At 42.2% G+C, this 22,390-nt stretch overlaps 1 protein-coding gene across 1 annotated transcript in view; it reads right to left on the bottom strand.

Moving 5' to 3' along the window:
- sno (strawberry notch) overlaps window positions 1–22,390 on the bottom strand; it is a 36,707-nt gene that overhangs the window by 10,875 nt on the left and 3,442 nt on the right. The window contains exons 3-18 of the mRNA XM_053760932.1: window positions 21,940–22,044; window positions 21,250–21,357; window positions 20,785–20,862; window positions 18,227–18,387; window positions 17,216–17,294; window positions 16,393–16,602; window positions 15,780–15,952; window positions 15,097–15,261; window positions 14,519–14,760; window positions 11,062–11,215; window positions 9,918–10,052; window positions 9,110–9,255; window positions 3,085–3,242; window positions 2,729–2,905; window positions 1,444–1,629; window positions 392–552 (exon numbers count right to left, since the gene is read on the bottom strand). Of these exons, the coding sequence (XP_053616907.1) occupies window positions 392–552; window positions 1,444–1,629; window positions 2,729–2,905; window positions 3,085–3,242; window positions 9,110–9,255; window positions 9,918–10,052; window positions 11,062–11,215; window positions 14,519–14,760; window positions 15,097–15,261; window positions 15,780–15,952; window positions 16,393–16,602; window positions 17,216–17,294; window positions 18,227–18,387; window positions 20,785–20,862; window positions 21,250–21,357; window positions 21,940–22,044 (2,438 nt within the window). The remainder of the gene's footprint in view (window positions 1–391; window positions 553–1,443; window positions 1,630–2,728; window positions 2,906–3,084; window positions 3,243–9,109; window positions 9,256–9,917; window positions 10,053–11,061; window positions 11,216–14,518; window positions 14,761–15,096; window positions 15,262–15,779; window positions 15,953–16,392; window positions 16,603–17,215; window positions 17,295–18,226; window positions 18,388–20,784; window positions 20,863–21,249; window positions 21,358–21,939; window positions 22,045–22,390) is intronic.

Genomic DNA, 22,390 nt, shown 5'->3' with positions numbered 1-22,390 from the left:
TTATATTAGCACAATGCTCTTTTATTACGGGCATTGTCAACATGACTTTAGATTGTAATTTAAAAAAAAATCGTCACGCTCTATCTACTCAACCAATCTTCTTGAAATTTTGCATACATGTAACTTGAAGTATCAAGAAGGACAAAGGGTACCTTTCATCCAGAAAAACTAACGCGGGCGAAGCCGCGGGCTTAACTATATGTATTCCGAATTTCATCAGCGATTTAGCCGTGACAGACAGACTTAATTGTATACTTACTTTGATCTTTATGGTAAGAGAAATAAAAATCCATTTAGGTGACATGTAGGTAAGTAGTGTCAGATGCCTTTAGGCGAATAATATGTGACAAATAAAAAAACGACCAATCAATTTGTTTACTAGTAAACTTACTTCGGCCACATTCTCCGTGCCGCCCAACTCGTCGACCAACTGGTCGAGCGTGTTCGGCGGCAGTCGCTTGCCGAGTCGTTCTATCTTCATGAGCAGTTCCTCCTTCATACTGCACGCGCGCTCGATGGCCGAGCGCGGCGGCGGCTGGCTGCGGCTGGGGCCTGGTGGACACGCATGACATTTCAAATATGCTAATCCAAAAATATATATACAAGAGAGAGAGAGGAAGGAAGAAAGAACGTTTATTTGCTCAAACATATCAGTACAATGTCGCTTGTTGTTATGAACTTTACGCTCAAGAAAACACAATACAAGCTCACATATGGTCCTGTCGCAATAGTTGCCAGAAATGATAAGACAATAATAATGAGATGAAAAAATTCTAGAATCGAGCGGGAAATGTTTTCTTTTCATCTCGATCGTTCGGACGATCGTAAAAATGGCAAAATTAACCCACGGCACATCATTTAAGACAACGCTGCTTACACACTTATAGGTATTTACAGTACTACCACGTTTATAAGTAACCTCGGCATCGAACCGACCGCCGACTCTGGCCGAATGAGAACATTAGTGAAATAACGAACTTATTGCTACTACATAAGATTTTAAATCAAAAAACAACAAGAGTCGTGCTATCTCGCTCATAATAATTGTACAATATTACACTTGAGGGCAACTCCAGACATGGCGCGTACGCATTAGCCAATAGCGATTGGTGCAGATGCAAAAAAAATATTTCTGCGCAGGTGCATTTTATTTCAACTTTATTTACCTAAATTAATACTACCTAAATAAAAGTTCACTCATACATAAAATTGACATAATATATTTGACGACCTCCATGGCGTAGTGGTCCCCACGCCCGCCCACTATCTGGAGGTCCTGGGTTCGATTCCCAGCGCGGACCTGTGATCGCAAATATTTGTCTGCAGTTCTGGATATGTCGTGTCTGTTTCTGTGTTTGTGTCCATGATGATCAGCGATACAAGCTTAGTGCTCAGTGTAGGCCGTTGAGTGTTGTCAATTTATGTATTTATTTATATACGAACCGAGATAAATCCCGTTGGTGCCCACCCTGGTGCCGGTGAGGTCCCCGGCGGGGGTGACCACGGTCACCGGCCCGCTGGTCTTGCGCTCCAGCATCGTCTCTATCTTGTCCTGCGTCGACGACGGCTTCTTCTTCGGCGTTGCCACCTTCTTCTTCTTTGCCACTTTCTTCTTACGCGCCCATGGCTCTGCGGAGGTTATGGGAGTTTAGTACGATTGAGATGACCATAAAGAATTTATAAATGGGTATCTGCAAAAGATACCAATTTTAGTTAATAATTACCTATTATATTAAAGTGGTTGTGGTGTAATGGTTGTGTTGTGATGCCCGCCTGTGGATCGAAAGGTCTCAGGTTCGTATCTTACTCGTGCCATATGAGTTTGTATTCCAATGTGATTCATATATATAGCAGTTTTCATCGACCACCACATGCTTCCGGTGAAGGAAAACATCGCGAGGAAACCTGCACACCGGTGGACAGTTTAGTTCACTAGTGTGTATGCGGCTATCTGTCACTAGATGGAGTTAGGTCGTAAAATTCATGTCAGATGCCTTTAGGCGACTTGAATAAAATCTGTCGCTGGTGGTTAGCAATATGATGATGATGATGATCACTTATTTATTGAACCCATGTAATTATTGAATTAAACTTCATAAATAACAATGGAACATCGGCAAGTCTAGTTTAGTACACAGTTACAGGTCTACCACTTTTATAAGTTACACCGATGTACCTGCGCAGAAGTCTAATTTTTGTACGGCGCGAAAATATTTTAGCTAATCAGAGCGCGCCATGTTTGTTTACCCGCGAACAGAGCTGTCCGCTATTGGCTGACGCGCACGCGCCATGTCTGAGTCCGCGCCGTCGCGACGTACGCACGTATTATTGATTTTTTTTGGATTTTAAGACTTATGTCCTAGTAATATGGTCGTTATTTTATTTAGTTTGTATTCGGTTTGATTCGGCGGTAGGACGCGCTATTCTGCGCCGTCGAATATTGCCGATGTAACTTATAAACGTGGTATAGTACTGTACGTGTGGTGGGCAAATATACTATCTAGATCGCAACTGAACGACCATCGCAATGAGCAATGAACTGTCGTTCTACTACAGTAGGTAATAACACGATGACGATTTTACTGGTTAGTGCGGTGGGACTTCCAAGTCTGGTTGTGACGTACAGTCACGGTGTTGGGCACATTTTCAAGTTAAGTGATTTTTGATAAATAAGACTTTTTTTTTAATCAATTTAGATTTCGACTTTTGAGCAAATCTGATGACTGACCGTCGTCCGAGTCGCTGCCAGCGCGGAAGGGGTTGAAGTCGGAGAGGTCGGAGTCCGAGTGGCGCTCGGCGTCCGATTCGGGCTCTATTTCATCCTCGGAGCCGCGCACGAACTCGTCCGAGGAGGAGCCGCCGCGGGCGCGCTTGGCCGCGAAGTTCACTTGCTGGCGGGCGGTCACTGGAACCAAGCATAATTTGTCAAAAAGATTGTTTTTTCGCGCAAAATCTACTGGACCGATTGTTATACAATTTGATACACGGATAAAATATAACCTGGAATAACACATAAGGTACTTTTTATCCCGAAATACCCACGGGATCAAAGCTACGGGGCGCAGCTAGTAAACAAAGACTCACTCTTCCTCTTGGAGGTGTTGGCGTTGTCCCCGTTGGCGTAGGGCGCGGGCGCGACAGGCTTCGGCTTTGGCTTGTTGGGTTCGAGTCCCAGCAGGCGGTTGATGCGGTTCCTGTCCGGCGCGGGGAAGTGTTTCTCAACCAATGTTTGGAAGACGCCCCTATGTCAACAAATATTTACATTAAACATAAATAAATTCAGCCAAGTGCGAGTCAGACGGGTTCCGTACGTCTATTTTTTAAAACGGCAAATATAATTTCATTTGTAATAAACATTTAACGCCCCCTTGAATATTTATTTTATTTAGTCTAACTTTTCCCACGTTAATTTCCCTCGGGAGCAGTCGAGATGAAAGATCCTTCTTCGTACTTCAACTATGCAAAATTTCAAGAAAATTGGTTGGCTAAAGCGTAAAGAGGTAACAAACATACTTACTTTCGCCTTTATAATATCAGTTGGGATTGGGACGGAAAAAAATTAAACAATATATTCGAATACCTATTCAAATGAAAGATTTTGAAATGTGATCAAGAAACTATATACAACTTGAATGTATGATCATATACAATACATGTATTGAAAAATAGGGTGATCATGTGTGATAGGGTGAATCATATCAGGGTGAATTTCACGACTGTTTGAACGCGACCTGTAGCGTTTCATTAGTGTCGCATTTTTTTTAAATAAAAAATTACTTCTTTTTAATTAAACATTTATGAATTAACATTTTACCTGCACGTTACTTAGTTATAAAATAGGATAATTAAATTGATTACTGTGTATGGTACAATTTAATAACACTAATGATAGACCGCGGCGGCGTTCAAAACGCTCGTGAAATTCACCCGTCACGAGTTTTATCGGTTGTTAATTCATCATAACACATTTTATTTCAAACTACAAATACAAAAACAACAATGCCTTTACGATTAAAAAAAAAACTGACAGACAATGGCGCGCTCCAAATTCAAAATTGCCGCGCAAACCGCGCCGCGTGTCTCGCAACTCCCGTCGGCGGAGCGCGCCGAGGGCGTCGACCTCAAGGCTACTCGATGCCAGCGCTATCTTTATGTGAAATAGTACGCGGTCTCGGCGCATGACGCCATTGTGAGCTATAAACTGTACCCGGTGTCAGAATATCATTGATTGCACGTGATATGTTTTGTAATACGTTAGAATGCGTACTGTTTGTTGTTGTATTTTGGTATTAGTATAAACGTGTTAATAGTTTTATTATATGCCTAATATGTTACGTAAACAAGAATTGAAGAAATATCTAGAAGGAATATCACAAGATGCGAAATTAGTTAAATTTTTATTCACATCCGAAGAGAAATTCGTCGTTGAATTGAGATGCAAAGCGGAGGAAAACTTGACGCGAGAACAATATAACAAATATATCAGTGAATGGATATTGAAGTTTTCGAAATTCACGTCGACAACTTGGATCGTGAGGCACTCGTTCCCGAAAATAAAGCGGTTGCTTTATCGGAAAACATACATCTGCGGTCGCTCCAGCTTCAACAAGAAAACTGCCACGGATTCCGGAACGCGCAACCAAGCGTGCCGGGCAAAAATAGACTTTAAATTCAAGAAAATAAACAAAAACACAGTGAGGAACGATGCCTTATTAAAGGAGCGGCTGAACTTGTGTATTCGTATAGATTTTATACATTCCCACAAAGTTACGGGACAGGAGGCTTTAAAGTATTTGAAATGCGCGACCGAAACAGATGACATGATTTACGATTATATCAAAAACGGTTATTTGCCCTCGATGGCAAAGGCCTACCACGAATTGTATTTATTCAGTAAATACGGGGATGATTTCGACAAACATGCTAACGGAATAGTAAAGCCGACATTATCGCACATATTTTACCTGTTCAACAAGGCCAAGAAAGATGGCAAGGAAGTTCTAAAGTTTGATGAAATCGTGAACGGAAAGAGAGAAGAAATAGAGGAATCTGGTGGACTGCTTAATTATCCGAGCGAAAATACGGTCGTGGTTATATCGCCGTGTATGCGGCGAGCGCTGTCGGCGCTCAATTTAGATATAGTGCTGATCACGAGTACCGCTTTAGCACAGGATTGTGTCGTGACGATGTGCTTCGTGCCGACCAACATCGGAGCTATAAGCTTCGCCTGCGTTCTACACGAGGCACAAACAGAGACAGCGTACAGTCAGGCGTTTTTTGCTTTAAAATTAGTATTGGAAAACGATTGCTACAAGGCTATTGAGCCAAAAATCATAGCTGTGGACAACTTGACTGAGATGAGATTGGCGTTGGAAGCTATTTACTCTGGTTCTAAAGTGATGATTTCGCCGTGGTCAATGTGCAATCAAATATGGCGTTGGTTGTGCGACGGAGAAAATAATGTCGACAAAAGAAAGCGACACGATTTGATGAATATGTTCCATGAAATGGTATACGCCGCTGATGTGGACACGGCACATAAATACTACTGCAAACTTAAAGAAGAACCTTGCGCGATGGCAACACTAAAACTAAGCGAATACGTGAACACAGTGTGGGAAACACGCGATCTGTTTTGGTGGCCAGGCGAACACAAATACATAATTGCATTATCAATCGCAATATTCAACGAATTCATAAGGAGTAAATGCAAGTCTTTCAATATGATTTCCATGGTTGATGTGGCGATAAACATCATGGACCAACACTTCCGCCAAATTATCTGGAGCTGTTTAAACAACAAAGACGTCGTAAAGACGTACACGAAGTTTCTGGAGAAATCTCAAGGAGTATACCACGGAGTGGATGTCAAGAATGTCGGACCCAATGAATATAAGATTGACAGAAAAGAGGAAATGTCAAAATGGAGAATAACATTTAGAACGGATACATTGTGTTGTGAATGCGCGTTTGGTGTCAAAGGTCATTTTTGTCTGCATTTATGCGCTATATTGAACACTTCAAATGTCGATTTGAAAATACCGCAAGTCAGCGATGGTGACAAATCTATTTTAATGGAAATAGCTGGGGAAATAGACGAATGTGGTTATAAAGATGACATTGACGAACCGAAGGACGACGATAATATGGAAGCTGAAAATTTCGAAGAAGCTAATGACTTTAACGAAGACGAACAAGAAGAAATATCCACTAAACACGAGGCTGATGACGATGATTATTATTATTTAGAAATTAAGAAGGAAATCGTGGATAGAAATGATCCGTTGGAGGAAATTGCAGATTTTGATAACGAAGAATCAGAAGCTGCCTTGCCACAGTCTACGGGCATGACAGACAAAGACAGTTTTAAGGATCAATATGAGAAAGCTGTCAAATCAATTAATGTGGAGTTTAGGAGGATGAATAAATATTTCAAGGAGAATCCTAACGCTTCCAATCTGGACACAATGTTGCGTCTGGCGAGGGAGCTGCAGAAAATAAGACCAGTGGAAAGAGTCAATTTGAACAACATGATCATAGAACTGAATAATGAGGGGGGCGAACCACAGTGTAGTGACTATGACTAGTTATAGTGATTAAGAGCAAATTACTTCTTTCAAATCGAGTAAATGAAGATTTTTATTTTAAAAACAATGTTTTTAAAATGGCAATAACTATAATATTTTTTTGCTTCTAATGAATAATTACGTACTACAGTAAATATTTCTTTGATAAAATTTCTTAATCCGAATATTTTAAATATGAATATTGAATTTAATTTAATTTAATGAATATTGAATATTTTTTTTGTTTTACGTCGTGACAAAGAATTGACTATTTGCAACAAATCAAATCAGATAGTGTCAAAAAGAATAATATATAAATGTTCGATAACTTCGCTTTCTGCTTTTGATGTTTTATTTTTCGGTACATATTTCTTTTGGCAATAAATAATATTTGTATTGTACATACTTTTGGGCAGTCTTCTAATCAATTCTTTTATTGCTAACACTACAATAGGACCGATCCATATACACAGCTGATAGGCAATCCCAGAAAGGGTTGCAATAAGGCAGGCCGGTCATAAAATCAGAGCAGAATTTTTGTGATGAGTTATTTTCCAAGCGGACCTCAAGGTCCGCTTGGAAAGCTCAAGCCAGAAGCTCAAGCTTCTGGCGTCACAGCCGCAAGATGTTGGCCTGAATATTGCAGAATTTCATGTTGGTTCCAGAGGTTCGCCTGTTTTTTTACAAGCCCTAACATTTAACATGTTAAAAATATTCATATTGTTTATTGTCGAATTTCGTTATCGCTCCACACTGTTGTCAGTTTGCCAATCTTTGTTGGATACGGTATACATTGTTGTTTTTTATTGCGGTGAATAAAATGCACATATACTAACTTGACTATGCAATGTCGGCATGTGTCGTGAGTTCGGCGACAATGTGGAATAACATTAAATATTCGTTCTGACCTACATATTCTAATGTAAAAAAAATATTAACCACGAAAGTGATCTCCCAACGTCTATATTAATCTGTAAAATTATAAAAAGACGTGGTAAGTTTGTTTAAACAGGGTTACTGGTATCTAACGCATAACCTTCCAAAGGCGCATAAGGTACTTAGAGACCTTCACACATACATCTATTGTTCTACGATTTTTGTCTAAACGTAGAATACGTAGAATAGATACAAAAAAATCCTTATTTTAGTTTTAATGCAGTTTCTATAAAACGTTAACTCTGTGATCGATTCCGCATAACGCTAGTGTACTGTCTCGTGTTGCTTGGTTATTACATAGAGTTAACATGTGTAGAATCGCAAATTAGATTGTATTTTATTTTTATACGAAAAAAAAAAACAACGAATCACGAATAGCATTTCTATCATATTAAAAAATATTTTGTGCTTTGTGAACAAGATTAGGTCATCTCGACATAGTATTTCTTTGTATAGTCAGGACTCAAATCTGATGGTAATTTTGCTCTCTAAGTAGTAAGCAGCCTCTTAGGCGGATATTACACAAGAGCAATGAATAATTGGAAGTCACAAGCAAAAGTCGTAGAATAAATTTTATTCAGTATACCTTTTGACCATGTACTTTATTATGTACTTACATGTTATATTACTGATAAAAAATTATACATAAATTTATATATAAAAAATGGTAAGCCCTTCTGGCATAATAGGGACCAACACTGTTTGAATGAGTTTCTTTCGGCATTTCTTCTCAGCAGTGGTCGTTCCGAAATGCTAGTAGTTTGTAGCTTTGGTAAACATCATTTAATTTAGATTATGACGTGAAAAAGTGCCTGTGAAGGCCTAATTTCTGAATAAATGATTTGATTTGATTTAAAAGTGGCTTGTTTCGATGTACCCGAGTAGTGTATAGGAGGTTTTGCGTTCGATACCAATAACCTGTATAATAAGTGTATACAATAAGCGACAGATTGAAGCAATAACTGTTAGGATTCGTAAATTCATATGGATGTTTGAGACGTTACGCCATATAGTTCCTATAAAAATTCCAAATGATATCTATATATCACTAGTTCAGTCCATCATCACTTCCTGCATCCCAATGTGGGGCGGTGCTTTAAAAACTCCTTTCCTTAAATGTTATGTATTAAAAAAAATATTTTCCCGACCGATGAACTAGATTTAACTTGTAAACTGTTGTCTATTAGGAAACTATACATTCTCGAATTAATATTCGGTAAGCATAAATCCCTACCCTATAAACCTGACATCGTAGAGAGAAGAAGACACGTTGTCGCTGACATTCCACATACAAATACAAAATTTGCACGGGTGCAGCTTAACTTTTGTGCTTCTTTTTTATATAATAAAATAAATCGATCACTATACATATATAACAAATCCTACTGTGAGCGCAAATCTATGTTAAAAACGTGGTTAACAAATATAACCTATGATGAACTGGAGACGTTTATTAGTTAATATGTATTTCATTTGTAACTAGCTTCACTTATAAGCTCTCACTCTACAATTATAATAATATTTTTCTTTTCTGTAATTAAGTCAACAACAATACATCAATAAGTTATTTGGTATCCAATGAAAACTTTTTTTTTTAATCGACTCACTTGGCGGTGGAGACGAAGTCCGAGAGCTCGCCGTCGTCGCGCTCGAGCTGGTCCAGCGTGCGCGCCTCGCCGGTGGACTGCAGCCCGATCACCACGCACTTGCCGCACTTCACCGCCTCGCGCGCCGTCACCACCGCGTGGTTCACCTGCCACACCACGCCACACCACATTCATAGCCTCTCGAGGTATGTGACCCTCTGAGGTATCCAAACTTTTTCAAGTTATATATATATAATCCGACTCAAATCTCATTTTCAATCTGCTCTCAAATGCTACGATATAGTGAAAAATATTCAACCACAATGTTGCCAGATGCGCCATGGCTCCTCTGTTCAAACATTTAGACTTCGAAGCAAACTTTATATTTATCCGAGGATCGCGCCTACAATATTTTTAAGTGTTCTACTATATAAATATAGTGATTCCGTTAAGATACGAAAAATGACTCCTCAATTCATACGGACATACCGAATCTTTTTGAAATTTTGCATACACGTAGTATGTAGTATAAAGAATGACATAGGGTACATCTCGAAAAATTAACGCGGGCGAAGCCACGAGAATAAGCTAGTAATATTACAAATGCGAAAGTTTTTGAGGATGTAAGTGTATGTATGTTTGTTACTCAAAATCTACTGGACGGATTGTTATGAAATTTTTGGTATAATTTGGTACACGGGTAGAATATAACTTTTTATTCCCACGCCCACCCCAGTTCAGATGAGAACTGGCCCAATATGTGGTATCTATCAACCCCGCGGCTCCCAGCCACTGCGACAATGCATACGGCCATCTATTCTGACAATACCTTGGCAGCGATGCAGAGGTACTTGAAGAACCGCTGGTGCGCCGACCAGAACTGGCCCCACATGGTCTTCTTCATGCGGGGCTCGGCGTCTATCAGCTCCGCGGCTTCTGTGAACCGCTGCATGGCCTCCACCCACTGGGACAAGCGAAACAACTTGTTGTTAAAATTAACATTTATTAATTACATAATTTAGCCACAAAAATACTTTGTAGATGATAGCTGAAAATTTTTACGCCTTTTGTTTTCATTTTGAGTTTTTTGTCACATAGTTATCAAAGGCATTATTTTATATTATCACTATAACCACAATAATTTACAGAAATTTCATATCATTCGTTTTAACTTCCTTTTTAGTGTTCCGTAGCCAAATGGCAATAACTGAACCCTTATAGATTCTTCATGTCTGTCCGTCCGTATGTCACAGACATTTTTTTTTGTTGTATTGCTTTATCTGTATCTTTTCTTGTCGGTTGATACCGTTAAAAATTGTCTTTACAAATTAACATATTTTGTAATTATTTATTAGTGAATATACTTTTTACAAATTAACATATTTTGTAAAATTGTAAAGTATATTCATATCGTCCCCCCCCCCTCTTACCGGTCAGACCCCCACGATTGCCACGCGAGGAGGCGAAATTCGAAATTTAAATGTAGGAACCAAGAAATTTACGCGACATTCAGCTTTTGACATTCTTGGCGCCAAAAAATTGGGAAGAGCCGAACTCACCTAATTAGGGAAAGTGCAAAGAACAAGAGGGCGAAGTACAGTAAATGCATTTCACTTCTCACCATCGAATCGGTTCGAAGTGAAATGCAGCGAACCAATCACACTGCAGTGTGGTTGCAGTGTGATTGGTTGGAGCAATGGAGCAATGTGATTGGTTCGCTGCGTCTCACATCGAATCGACTCGATGGTGAGATGTAAATAGCATGTGGTATTAGTTATAATCTACACAATTACAAAAAAAATAATCTTTTTGTCTCTGCTCTCTTACAACACTGCCTAGTTCAGAATTGCGTTCTTTTAATCTTTCAATAAATCATTTCTAATAATATCAATCCTGGTTACTTTTGCCCTAAACCCTTCAACAAGCCCACTGGAAAATAGAGAAAGAAAATACTCGACTGTGGTTATACTGACCAAAGCTACAGATTCATCGTACGTCTTCTTGAAGGAGTCTGACAGAGGAACTTCTTCTATTTTGAAGGAGACGCCATGGAAAGACAGCTGTCGAGCGATGTACATGCCCCGTAGCTTCATGTCCATCGCCACGATCTCCATAGCCCCCACGCCCCTGAGGACATAATGTATTTGATTACAAGTTGTTGTCCGCAATTTCACCCGCGGTAGCCCGTTTTGTGGCCTGTTTGACCTCGTGTCCTTAACTATATTTCAGTTTTCATAAATCCTGTAGTTTAGTCGTGAAAGCGTGACATAGAGAGATAATCCCGCCACCAGTTGTATTACTGGTGGCAGACCATTAAATATGTGACAATTAGACCTTTTAATATATATATTGTTTTTTATTTTGTTTTCTATGCTCGTCATCAGCAACGATTGAGAATTGAGACTGAGGACATACAATATGCCGGTTGCTTCTCCTCCCGCTCTTACAGGTTTACCAAAAGGCTTACCTTAAGTGTCTTTTTTGGGTTTATAATGTAAGCATTTGTTTTCATTTCAAGTAATTTTTACACATGTATGACTACACTTCCATACAAAAATTATAAATGAAAAATTCTGTCTGTTATATTATGTGTTTATCACGTTTTTATGGCTAAACCGCCCAGTCGATTTTAATGAAGTTTAGGATATATATAGATCAGACGTCACACATAGGCTACCGTGGGCGAATCCGCAGGCAACTGCTAGTTACTTATATTTAATCATCAAAAGCGGATTTAACTATTTATCACACAACAAGCTTACCTCTTTACGTACACGTCTCTATTATTTACTGCTTCATTTGTACACTAAAGGGTTTACGAGTTTTAGATGCCCAGGCGCACCATGCAGACTATGTTACACCATCACAGCGTCACCAGTCCACACTGACCTCTTCTCCACAGCGTTGATGAAGTCCATGAAGGTGGGGAAGGGAGTCCCGTCGCCCCAGATGCCCAGGCGCACCATGCAGGCCATGTTACACCATCACAGCATCACCAGTCCACACTGACCTCTTCTCCACAGCGTTGATGAAGTCCATGAAGGTGGGGAAGGGAGTCCCGTCGCCCCAGATGCCCAGGCGCACCATGCAGGCCATGTTACACCATCACAGCGTCACCAGTCCACACTGACCTCTTCTCCACAGCGTTGATGAAGTCCATGAAGGTGGGGAAGGGAGTCCCGTCGCCCCAGATGCCCAGGCGCACCATGCAGGCCATGTTACACCATCACAGCATCACCAGTCCACACTGACCTCTTCTCCACAGCGTTAATGAAGTCCATGAAGGTGGGGAAGGGAGTGCCGTCGCCCCAGATGCCCAGGCGCACCATGCAGGCCATGTTACACCATCACAGCGTCACCAGTCCACACTGACCTCTTCTCCACAGCGTTGATGAAGTCCATGAAGGTGGGGAAGGGAGTCCCGTCGCCCCAGATGCCCAGGCGCACCATGTAGGCCATGTTACACCATCACAGCGTCACCAGTCCACACTGACCTCTTCTCCACAGCGTTGATGAAGTCCATGAAGGTGGGGAAGGGAGTCCCGTCGCCCCAGATGCCCAGGCGCACCATGTAGGCCATGTTACACCATCACAGCGTCACCAGTCCACACTGACCTCTTCTCCACAGCGTTGATGAAGTCCATGAAGGTGGGGAAGGGAGTCCCGTCGCCCCAGATGCCCAGGCGCACCATGCAGGCCATGTTACACCATCACAGCGTCACCAGTCCACACTGACCTCTTCTCCACAGCGTTGATGAAGTCCATGAAGGTGGGGAAGGGAGTCCCGTCGCCCCAGATGCCCAGGCGCACCATGTAGGCCATGTTACACCATCACAGCGTCACCAGTCCACACTGACCTCTTCTCCACAGCGTTGATGAAGTCCATGAAGGTGGGGAAGGGAGTCCCGTCGCCCCAGATGCCCAGGCGCACCATGTAGGCCATGTTACACCATCACAGCGTCACCAGTCCACACTGACCTCTTCTCCACAGCGTTGATGAAGTCCATGAAGGTGGGGAAGGGAGTCCCGTCGCCCCAGATGCCCAGGCGCACCATGCAGGCCATGTTACACCATCACAGCGTCACCAGTCCACACTGACCTCTTCTCCACAGCGTTGATGAAGTCCATGAAGGTGGGGAAGGGAGTCCCGTCGCCCCAGATGCCCAGGCGCACCATGTAGGCCATGTTACACCATCACAGCGTCACCAGTCCACACTGACCTCTTCTCCACAGCGTTGATGAAGTCCATGAAGGTGGGGAAGGGAGTCCCGTCGCCCCAGATGCCCAGGCGCACCATGTAGGCCATGTTACACCATCACAGCGTCACCAGTCCACACTGACCTCTTCTCCACAGCGTTGATGAAGTCCATGAAGGTGGGGAAGGGAGTCCCGTCGCCCCAGATGCCCAGGCGCACCATGCAGGCCATGTTACACCATCACAGCGTCACCAGTCCACACTGACCTCTTCTCCACAGCGTTGATGAAGTCCATGAAGGTGGGGAAGGGAGTCCCGTCGCCCCAGATGCCCAGGCGCACCATGTAGGCCATGTTACACCATCACAGCGTCACCAGTCCACACTGACCTCTTCTCCACAGCGTTGATGAAGTCCATGAAGGTGGGGAAGGGAGTCCCGTCGCCCCAGATGCCCAGGCGCACCATGTAGGCCATGTTACACCATCACAGCGTCACCAGTCCACACTGACCTCTTCTCCACAGCGTTGATGAAGTCCATGAAGGTGGGGAAGGGAGTCCCGTCGCCCCAGATGCCCAGGCGCACCATGTAGGCCATGTTACACCATCACAGCGTCACCAGTCCACACTGACCTCTTCTCCACAGCGTTGATGAAGTCCATGAAGGTGGGGAAGGGAGTCCCGTCGCCCCAGATGCCCAGGCGCACCATGTAGGCCATGTTACACCATCACAGCGTCACCAGTCCACACTGACCTCTTCTCCACAGCGTTGATGAAGTCCATGAAGGTGGGGAAGGGAGTCCCGTCGCCCCAGATGCCCAGGCGCACCATGTAGGCCATGTTACACCATCACAGCGTCACCAGTCCACACTGACCTCTTCTCCACAGCGTTGATGAAGTCCATGAAGGTGGGGAAGGGAGTCCCGTCGCCCCAGATGCCCAGGCGCACCATGTAGGCCATGTTACACCATCACAGCGTCACCAGTCCACACTGACCTCTTCTCCACAGCGTTGATGAAGTCCATGAAGGTGGGGAAGGGAGTCCCGTCGCCCCAGATGCCCAGGCGCACCATGTAGGCCATGTTACACCATCACAGCGTCACCAGTCCACACTGACCTCTTCTCCACAGCGTTGATGAAGTCCATGAAGGTGGGGAAGGGAGTCCCGTCGCCCCAGATGCCCAGGCGCACCATGTAGGCCATGTTACACCATCACAGCGTCACCAGTCCACACTGACCTCTTCTCCACAGCGTTGATGAAGTCCATGAAGGTGGGGAAGGGAGTCCCGTCGCCCCAGATGCCCAGGCGCACCATGTAGGCCATGTTGCGCGGCTCGGAGGCGCCGGTGGCGGACGCGTACACCACGCGCGCGCGCCGCAGCCGCGACTGCAGCTCCAGCGCCGTCAGCCCCGTCTTCGTGGCCTTGCCAGAACCCACCGGGCACAGGTTCTTCGCTTTGTGGCATTCGTCGAATACGATCTACGTGGGCGCGTTGAGGATCTTATATCAATTTATCCTTACATATTATAAAACAAAGTCCACTGCCGCATCTGTCTGTTTAACGTGCGCGTTAAACTCTTAAAAGTGATGCATGGATTTTCATGTGGTTTTTCACAAATAGATACAAAAGACACAAATAGATTCCAGAGGAAGATTTAAAGGTATGCAACAAAATTGTTGACTTTTATGGTTGAGTACTTTTAGAAATATTCACAATTATGTAAAAAAATACTTGTGTTCGCGAGGTTTAAGTTCGCAGCGAACAACTGGTGTAAAACAATTAAGGGAGAAACGAATCAAAATTGAAAAGGATACACATCCGTCGAAGTCCTCCCCGCACCACTGCAGCAGCTGCTTGAGCCGCGTCCTGTACTTGGTGGTGGAGGACTGCGTCTCCCCGATCAGCGCGGAGTACGTCGTGAACACCACGCCCTTCTTCACGTTGCCGTTCACGGAGGATGATATCTTCGCGTATTTGAACTGTTCACACATTATTTAGGTTATCTAGTGTCCTTTAGTCTCGAAAAGTACACGTTGCAAAATAACATAGTTCAAATCTCATAAGATCCGTAAATCCGTAAGTCTCGAAACTTCCAAGTTGCAACGCGCACATACCTTTTTTATTTGCCCGGACGTTTCGGACCTTGTTACTAAGGGCCGTTGGTCACTGGGCGTTTAATACCTGTTGTTTAGTATATAATTATGCAACGCGAAAGTTTAAAAGTAGTTTAAATCGCGTGTTCCAAAAACATAAATCGGGGGAAAAATCCAGAACAAAAATGGTCCAGTGTATGTAATTTGTGTCACAAACTTATTTAGTTTTCCGTTCGGAAAGGAGCAGAGCCGCTTACCCCACTCGTCGGCCTCAACCCCGCGTATCATTACAACCTAAAAAAAACTATCAATATCTCCTCTTTTTTTGTACCATGTGGCGTTAACTCTACCATTTATAAATATTTTTTGTAAACACGCGCAATAAAATATTAAATAAAACCAACCTTATTGAGCGGATGCACTTCAATGTTAGCCCCGATGTCCCTCAGGTCCCGCTCGGCGTCGTACTTGAGGTCGTTGGAGACGGAGACCCAGATGGCGCGCTTGCGCCCGCGCAGCCAGTTCTCGAAGATGATGCCCGCGATCGTGCGCCCCTTGCCCACCCCCGCGCCGTCGCCTTGAGGTCATCATTATCATTACATAGTGTCAAACGAAGTCGCTTCTCGCTGTCTGTCCTTATATATGCTTAGATGTTTACAACTAGGCAACGGATTTTGATGCGAATTTTCGACATAGGACGTTCGCATACTCAGTTAATATTCAAAAAGTGCTTAATTATTATTTTTTTTTAAGTGGACTTAGGGTTTCCAGGATGCGGAATTACTTATACCTATACTTAATTATTAAACTTTTGATTTTTGACCGGAGAGGGTGATAGCAATAGCGCAAGAGAGAGAAAAACATAAGACTTAATGTGAAAGTTAAACAGAAAAAAGAACACTCCATAAATCTGGCGAACGCTTGCTCGTATGACACGTCCACTAGCTCAACGGACGAGACAAAGGCTGTTGCAGAATAATACAGAAGACAATAATAAGAAGAATAAGACAGACTCACCAATAAGAAAGCCAGCTCTCGATCCATCAGGCAACATATGTTCGTGCGCCTGTGACGCATACACTATGGCTTCCAGCTGCAACGCTGACAGCTGGCCACTCCGTATGGTCTCATCTGGCAGGCTGAGCTTGTACGACACGTCTACTGGCTCTACGGAAGATAGAGAGGCTGTTTCGACTACTGGGTCCGGGTGCTTCCGGCCTAGTTTCACTGGAAAATACATAGATGGCGTTGTAAAGAATAATAATAATATCGGTTTTACAATAAATGCCAACTGTGAACCGAAGGGTCTCAGGTTCGAATCCTATCGGTGGGCAATCAGTGTCATGTATGTAGGTGGAAATTTTAAATTTTTAACAGACCACCTCTTGAGGAAATCTGAACTTAATTGATGTTACGAACTGGTGTGTGAAATGGATCCACGAGCTTTAGACTTGGGGAATGCGTCTTGGCACGTGCATCAATCTTTTATCAAGTGCTTGCCTCTGAACCGTGAGTCTGACCGTTAAAATAGATGCTTGAGTATTTTCATAAAACATAATTTCTTGCTTGTAACAGTGAGGTTATGTTGATTAGTTAAGAGTACCTCATTAAGAGTGCTATTCTCTAATGAAAATACTGTACGTCGGCGTGAGACGAAAGAGATGAATTAATTCCGCCAAACTGGCACGGTCTCGATAGCTCAGTGGTCAAGAGCACTGTCCCGGATAGACAGGGGCGCGCGGGTTCAATTCCCGCTCGATTGCAGAATTTTTTCATCGTGTTATTATTTTCAAAAACGACTTTTAAATACAAGTAACAAGAAGTGAGTAATGTAACTTACATTTGAGCGGCATATAGTCTGCGTATGTTTCAGCCACCCCCATCTCCTCGTCGTCTACCTCCTCCTCGTCTCCTGACATCTGAAACGATAATCAAGTTGCAGACACTTCATCTTAAACAGGAATCATAATGATCCAACCTTCACCCCCTGCCGCAACAATGAATGATCTAATAGATTAGTAAATAGTTTGATCGTCTGGTTGTACCTTCTCGTCCTACCACATTATGCCCTTATTTGAGCCCTTTGCAAAATGTCCCCTAGTAACAAAGTGGGGCTTCGTCGCAGAATGTATAGATTTGGCCATTTTCAATATCTATTTACATCTTTTATAATAAGGTTACCGTCCAGGTTTTATGTCCAGTACACTGGCCACTAATAAAATAATAAATCAAAATGACTGTGTTCTAGGTTCAAATATTTTTTCATAAGATTGCCGCCGATTGATTTTTTTAACATGTAAAATTACGCTTTATAATTTTTGGAAGTTTAATACGATTATTTTCATTACACGCTAGTTTCAATTTATTATTAGAAAACCTCGGTGGCGCAGTGGTAAAGTTCAGCCATTGAACCGAGATGTCCCGGGTTCGATCCCCGGTCGGGTCATGATGGAAAATGATCTTTTTCTGATTGGCCCGGGTCTTGGATGTTTATCTATATATGTATTGTTATAAAAATATAGTATCGTTGAGTTAGTATCCCATAACACAAGTCTCGAACTTACTTCGGCTACTTTGTTACCAGGAGACATTTTTCGAAAGGGGTATTTTGCTAAAGGGGCAATTTGCGTAAGGGACATTATGCGAATTGGCATTATGCTATTTGGGGCCATTTTCCTAAAATAAGGGACATTTTGCCAAAGAGACATTCTCAAATTAAAGGACATTTTTCAAAAGGGGCATTTAGGAAAAGGGACACTATGCGACCGGGGGACATATTACGAAGGGAACATTTGCGACGAATGCAGTCTTGCGACCAGACTCCTCCCAACAAAAATCCAAACGGTCGTACCTTCTCGGGCTGCCACATCATGCCCTTGTGCGGCCCCCAGGCGGGCAGCTGCGCCAGCTGGCCCAGCATTCCCGCCAGCGGGCCGCCCATGCCCGACGCCAGGATCTGGTTCAGGTTCTGCAGCAGGTACGGGTTCATGCCCGACATGCCCACCATCTCCACTGTTGGCGATGCAAAAAAAATGACACGGTTATTCGACAAATAGTAAAACAATCGACATCAAAGCATTTTATTCAGTTATTTGTTTATACAGGGTCACTGGTATCTAACGCATAACCTTCCAAAGGGCGCATAAGGTACATAGAGACTAACAACTTTTGTTCTACGACTTTTGTCTAAACGTAAAAATTACAAAATTTTCCTTTTTTTAGTTTTAATGTCGTTTCTATAAAACGTTCACTAAGCTGTACTGTCTCGCGTTGCTTGGCTATTACATACATTTAAGATCACAAATCGCAAATTAGATTGTTTTTTTGTATGAAAAAAAAATTATGAAGATTAAAAAATTGCTTTTTTTTTGATGTACCCAAGTAGTCTTTAGGGGGTATTGCGTTTGATACCAGTAACCCTTTATAGAAATAGGTACATAAAAAATAGTCACGCTCTGTTGTATTTATATAGTCACAAAAAGTCTGACCACGTGACCGGAGCGGGATACTAAATATTTTCTTGCCAGAGCCGAGCCAGTCACATTAAAAAAAAACGCCGTCTTATCACTTGCTGAAGGCATGATGTGCCCATAAAAAAATGACCACATTACAATAATGTTAAACGAACTGATAAATTACGCGGCGTCATTAAACCTTTGAACTACGTTCGTTGCGCTCCGTCGACGGATCAATGTATGGCACTAAAGCAATACATCGACGTACGTCATGTCGATAATATTTAAAACGACGGAGCGACAACGCTCCGCGCCGACGCAACGTAGCGTAACAGAGCAGTGAGGCCATGTGTTTTGATTTTAGAAATATTGATGCATGTGATTTTTTTGTTTTCGAATGCATTAATACTGCAAATATAATAAATCGTATGCATACAATACTGTCCAGATCACAATCACTAATTAGCGAATGTAGAAAGAGACAGTAAACTTAAAAACAAGCAAAGCGTTTATTAACTAACAAGCAAACTACTTCTAATACGAAATTATGCAAAAAAAAGTCTATATCATACTTAATTCAGAAAAGTTTGTTGAAATGAACAAATGAATTTTCTAAGAAAGAAAATTAGCACAACACGTAAATAAATTTGGCTCAATAAAATTGAACTGACATTAGTGTACTCAGTCACTAAACCCCAAAAAAAATAATTCGGTTATTCAGGTTATTCATAAAAAGTTGAAGCACACTTCAAGCTAAAGTATGCTTTGCCTCGTTACGTCGAAGTGCGATAGTGACAAAACATACTTTGGCTTAAAGTATTTAACATTTTTATGAATAACCTTCTAAGCAGATAACACACGTCAACAAATATAATAAAAAAATAGATTTAGTATTAACCGAATTTCGCTTCACGACACTACAAAACATCTAGATGTGTACAGATCTACAGAAGAACAAAATTAAAACAGGTTTATTCACTACAAGGCGGGAGCCGCGCATACTAAGGACCTAAAGTTTCTGTGGAATTTCAAAGCGTTTGACTCTCATTGCAATCTGTCGCTGATAGAAAGGGATGCAGGTGTACAATAAGAAAGAGAAGGAAGGACTTCCTTTTCTATTACATACGTGCATCCTAAAAACCGATTACTTCAACTTGTATTCATAGACTTTCGCTTTCGACAATTCCAAACTAAAATTCCACAGCATACGCGACTAATGAGGGCTATCGCGACTGAATTCGCCGCTAGGGGCGCTAGTGTAGAGTAAGGTCCAGGTTTACGGCAAAACACGTTGGTGTAGAGAGTAGGACAGCGTTTATTTCATTAGTACAACTAGGAAAGCAACCATATTTGTCGGCTTCTAATCGAATAGCATTTTCAGTTCGATTATGTTTAAATTATCAATTAACGCCAACAATTTTTTTTTTGCTTGTTTCCCCCCACCAACGAGAAGAGTAAGGAAGAGAAGAAACATAGCCTTGACCTAGTCTTGCGTGTTAAGTTTGATTAAACGAGGTTTAATTCAAATGAATGCAAGTGTTCCACACGGCTAATTTGGCCTAAAAATACCAGTATCCGAGCCGTGTCAACAGCCATCAATTTTTAACCCCCGATGCAAAATGAGGGGTGTTATAAGTTTTACCGCGAAATTTATCTGTCTTTCTACGTGGCACGGTAGCTCATCAATGGGTGAACCGATTTGGATGCGTTTTTTTTTTTTTCAATTTGATAGCTAATTTTGATATGGTGGTTCTTAGATATGTTTGATCAAAATCGATTAGGCCGTTCAAAAGTTGTAGCGAAATGAATAATAAAAGTCGGGGTTATTTTTAATTCGTCAAACAATCTTGTCGTTTCTGCCAACTATTGCGACAGGACCTTTCTCGCCAGTGGCGCCATCTGAGCGAAGTGACGGTAGCCCTCATTACAAACACAGAAATCGCCCCGTACTCACTCTGCGCCAGCAGCGAGGCCGCGCTGTAGGCCGCGGCGGAGCCCCCGGGGAAGGGCGGAGCGCCCGCCGGCCCGCCAGCTACACAACGCATCATGTACTATGCATATCAACATCGCGAGGTAACCACTACTCCATACTCATATCATAAAATGTGAAAGCGTATTTGTTTGTCCGTCTTTCACGTCAAAACGGAGCAACAGCTTGGGGTGATTTTTGGTGTGGATATCGTTGGAGAGTGCCATAGGCTACTTATTACCGCAGGCAATGGCTAGTAATTATATATTTTAAGGTTAGATTCATCCGTTTGTATGGATTTTGATGAAGATTCATTACATTTTTCAAAATGAATTAACTGATAACAAAAAAATAGTAATACAATATGCAATAGGTGACTTTGAATAATTACAATAAATTTTAGCATTTGAAATTGAACCTTACGCCATGGCGATAAGGTCTAATTCTCACCTGCGCCGCCGCGGCTGATTCCTAGTGGAAGAGGTTTCAGCGAGCTTGCCGATATTTTGATGGGTTTCATAGCATTGGCCACTTGCCCAAATGCCAGACCACTGGCCGCTGCAAACATTAATTAAAAAAAAAAGTTTTATACAAAAATTACATTTTTGACACAAGGTGTTATTGTCAGTCTTGTTGTCAGTTCAACGCGAGACAAAAGACCATGTACGTGCTGCAGTTAAGTCCCTAGTCGGGAGCCGATTCTGGGTGCACTGAGGTCAATATCATAATAATGCATTGTCATGGAAACTGAAACGATGTGGAAAATTTTACTCTGTAGGACAAGCTTTGTACGCGAAATTTTACTTGTAAAATTTGGTTACAGACAGACAGACCAGACAGGTAACTAGAAAAACTTCAAGTGTGTCCTATAAGATAAATCGATGATGGGAAACATTAAAAAAATTAAAATACTCCACAGACCATAAAATAGTTATACTTATTGATGGTGACCGTAGACAAATATTTGTGATCACGGGTACATTTCGCTGGGAATCGAATCCAGTACCTCCAGAGGTGGGAGGGCGGGGGAACTACTACACCACGGAGTTCATACGCTACGTCTAATAACTATAAACTGGTATTTTTATCGTGTAGTTTCATGTGCTGTGGACTGTACAATCATAGTAAGACACAAGTTACCTGCTAGGGGGTTGGTGGTGGGTTTGACCGTAACCGTGGGCGTGGCAAGGGGTTTCCCTTTCTCTGTTCCGATGCGTGCGGCCGCCGCGAGGGTTTTACCCCCACCTTGATTACAAAAATTACAGATAATTAAATTTATGCCAATCCATACCAATACTTAATAAAAACTAATATTATAAATGCGAAAGTTACCTATATAAGTTTGTTACCTCTTAAAGCTCTATGTACTCAACCAATCTTCTTGAAATTTCGCGTACATGTAGTTTGAAGTGTGGAGAAGAACCTTCCATCATGGAAAAATAAACGGTTCCCGTGGAAAGTTTACGCTGGCGATGCCGCGGGCAAAAACTAGTAATATCATAAAGAGAAAAACGATTTGTATTTTTGTTTCTTGTTTGTAATGAATAAATTTTACTACTGGACCGATTTTCATGAATTTTGGCACAGAGAT

Source organism: Plodia interpunctella, chromosome 21, assembly GCF_027563975.2.
Source record: "Plodia interpunctella isolate USDA-ARS_2022_Savannah chromosome 21, ilPloInte3.2, whole genome shotgun sequence".
In the NCBI taxonomy this organism is placed as follows: Eukaryota; Metazoa; Arthropoda; class Insecta; order Lepidoptera; family Pyralidae; genus Plodia; species Plodia interpunctella.
Note: the sequence above shows the minus strand (reverse complement) of the source record. Positions and strands in the feature narration are given on the sequence as shown.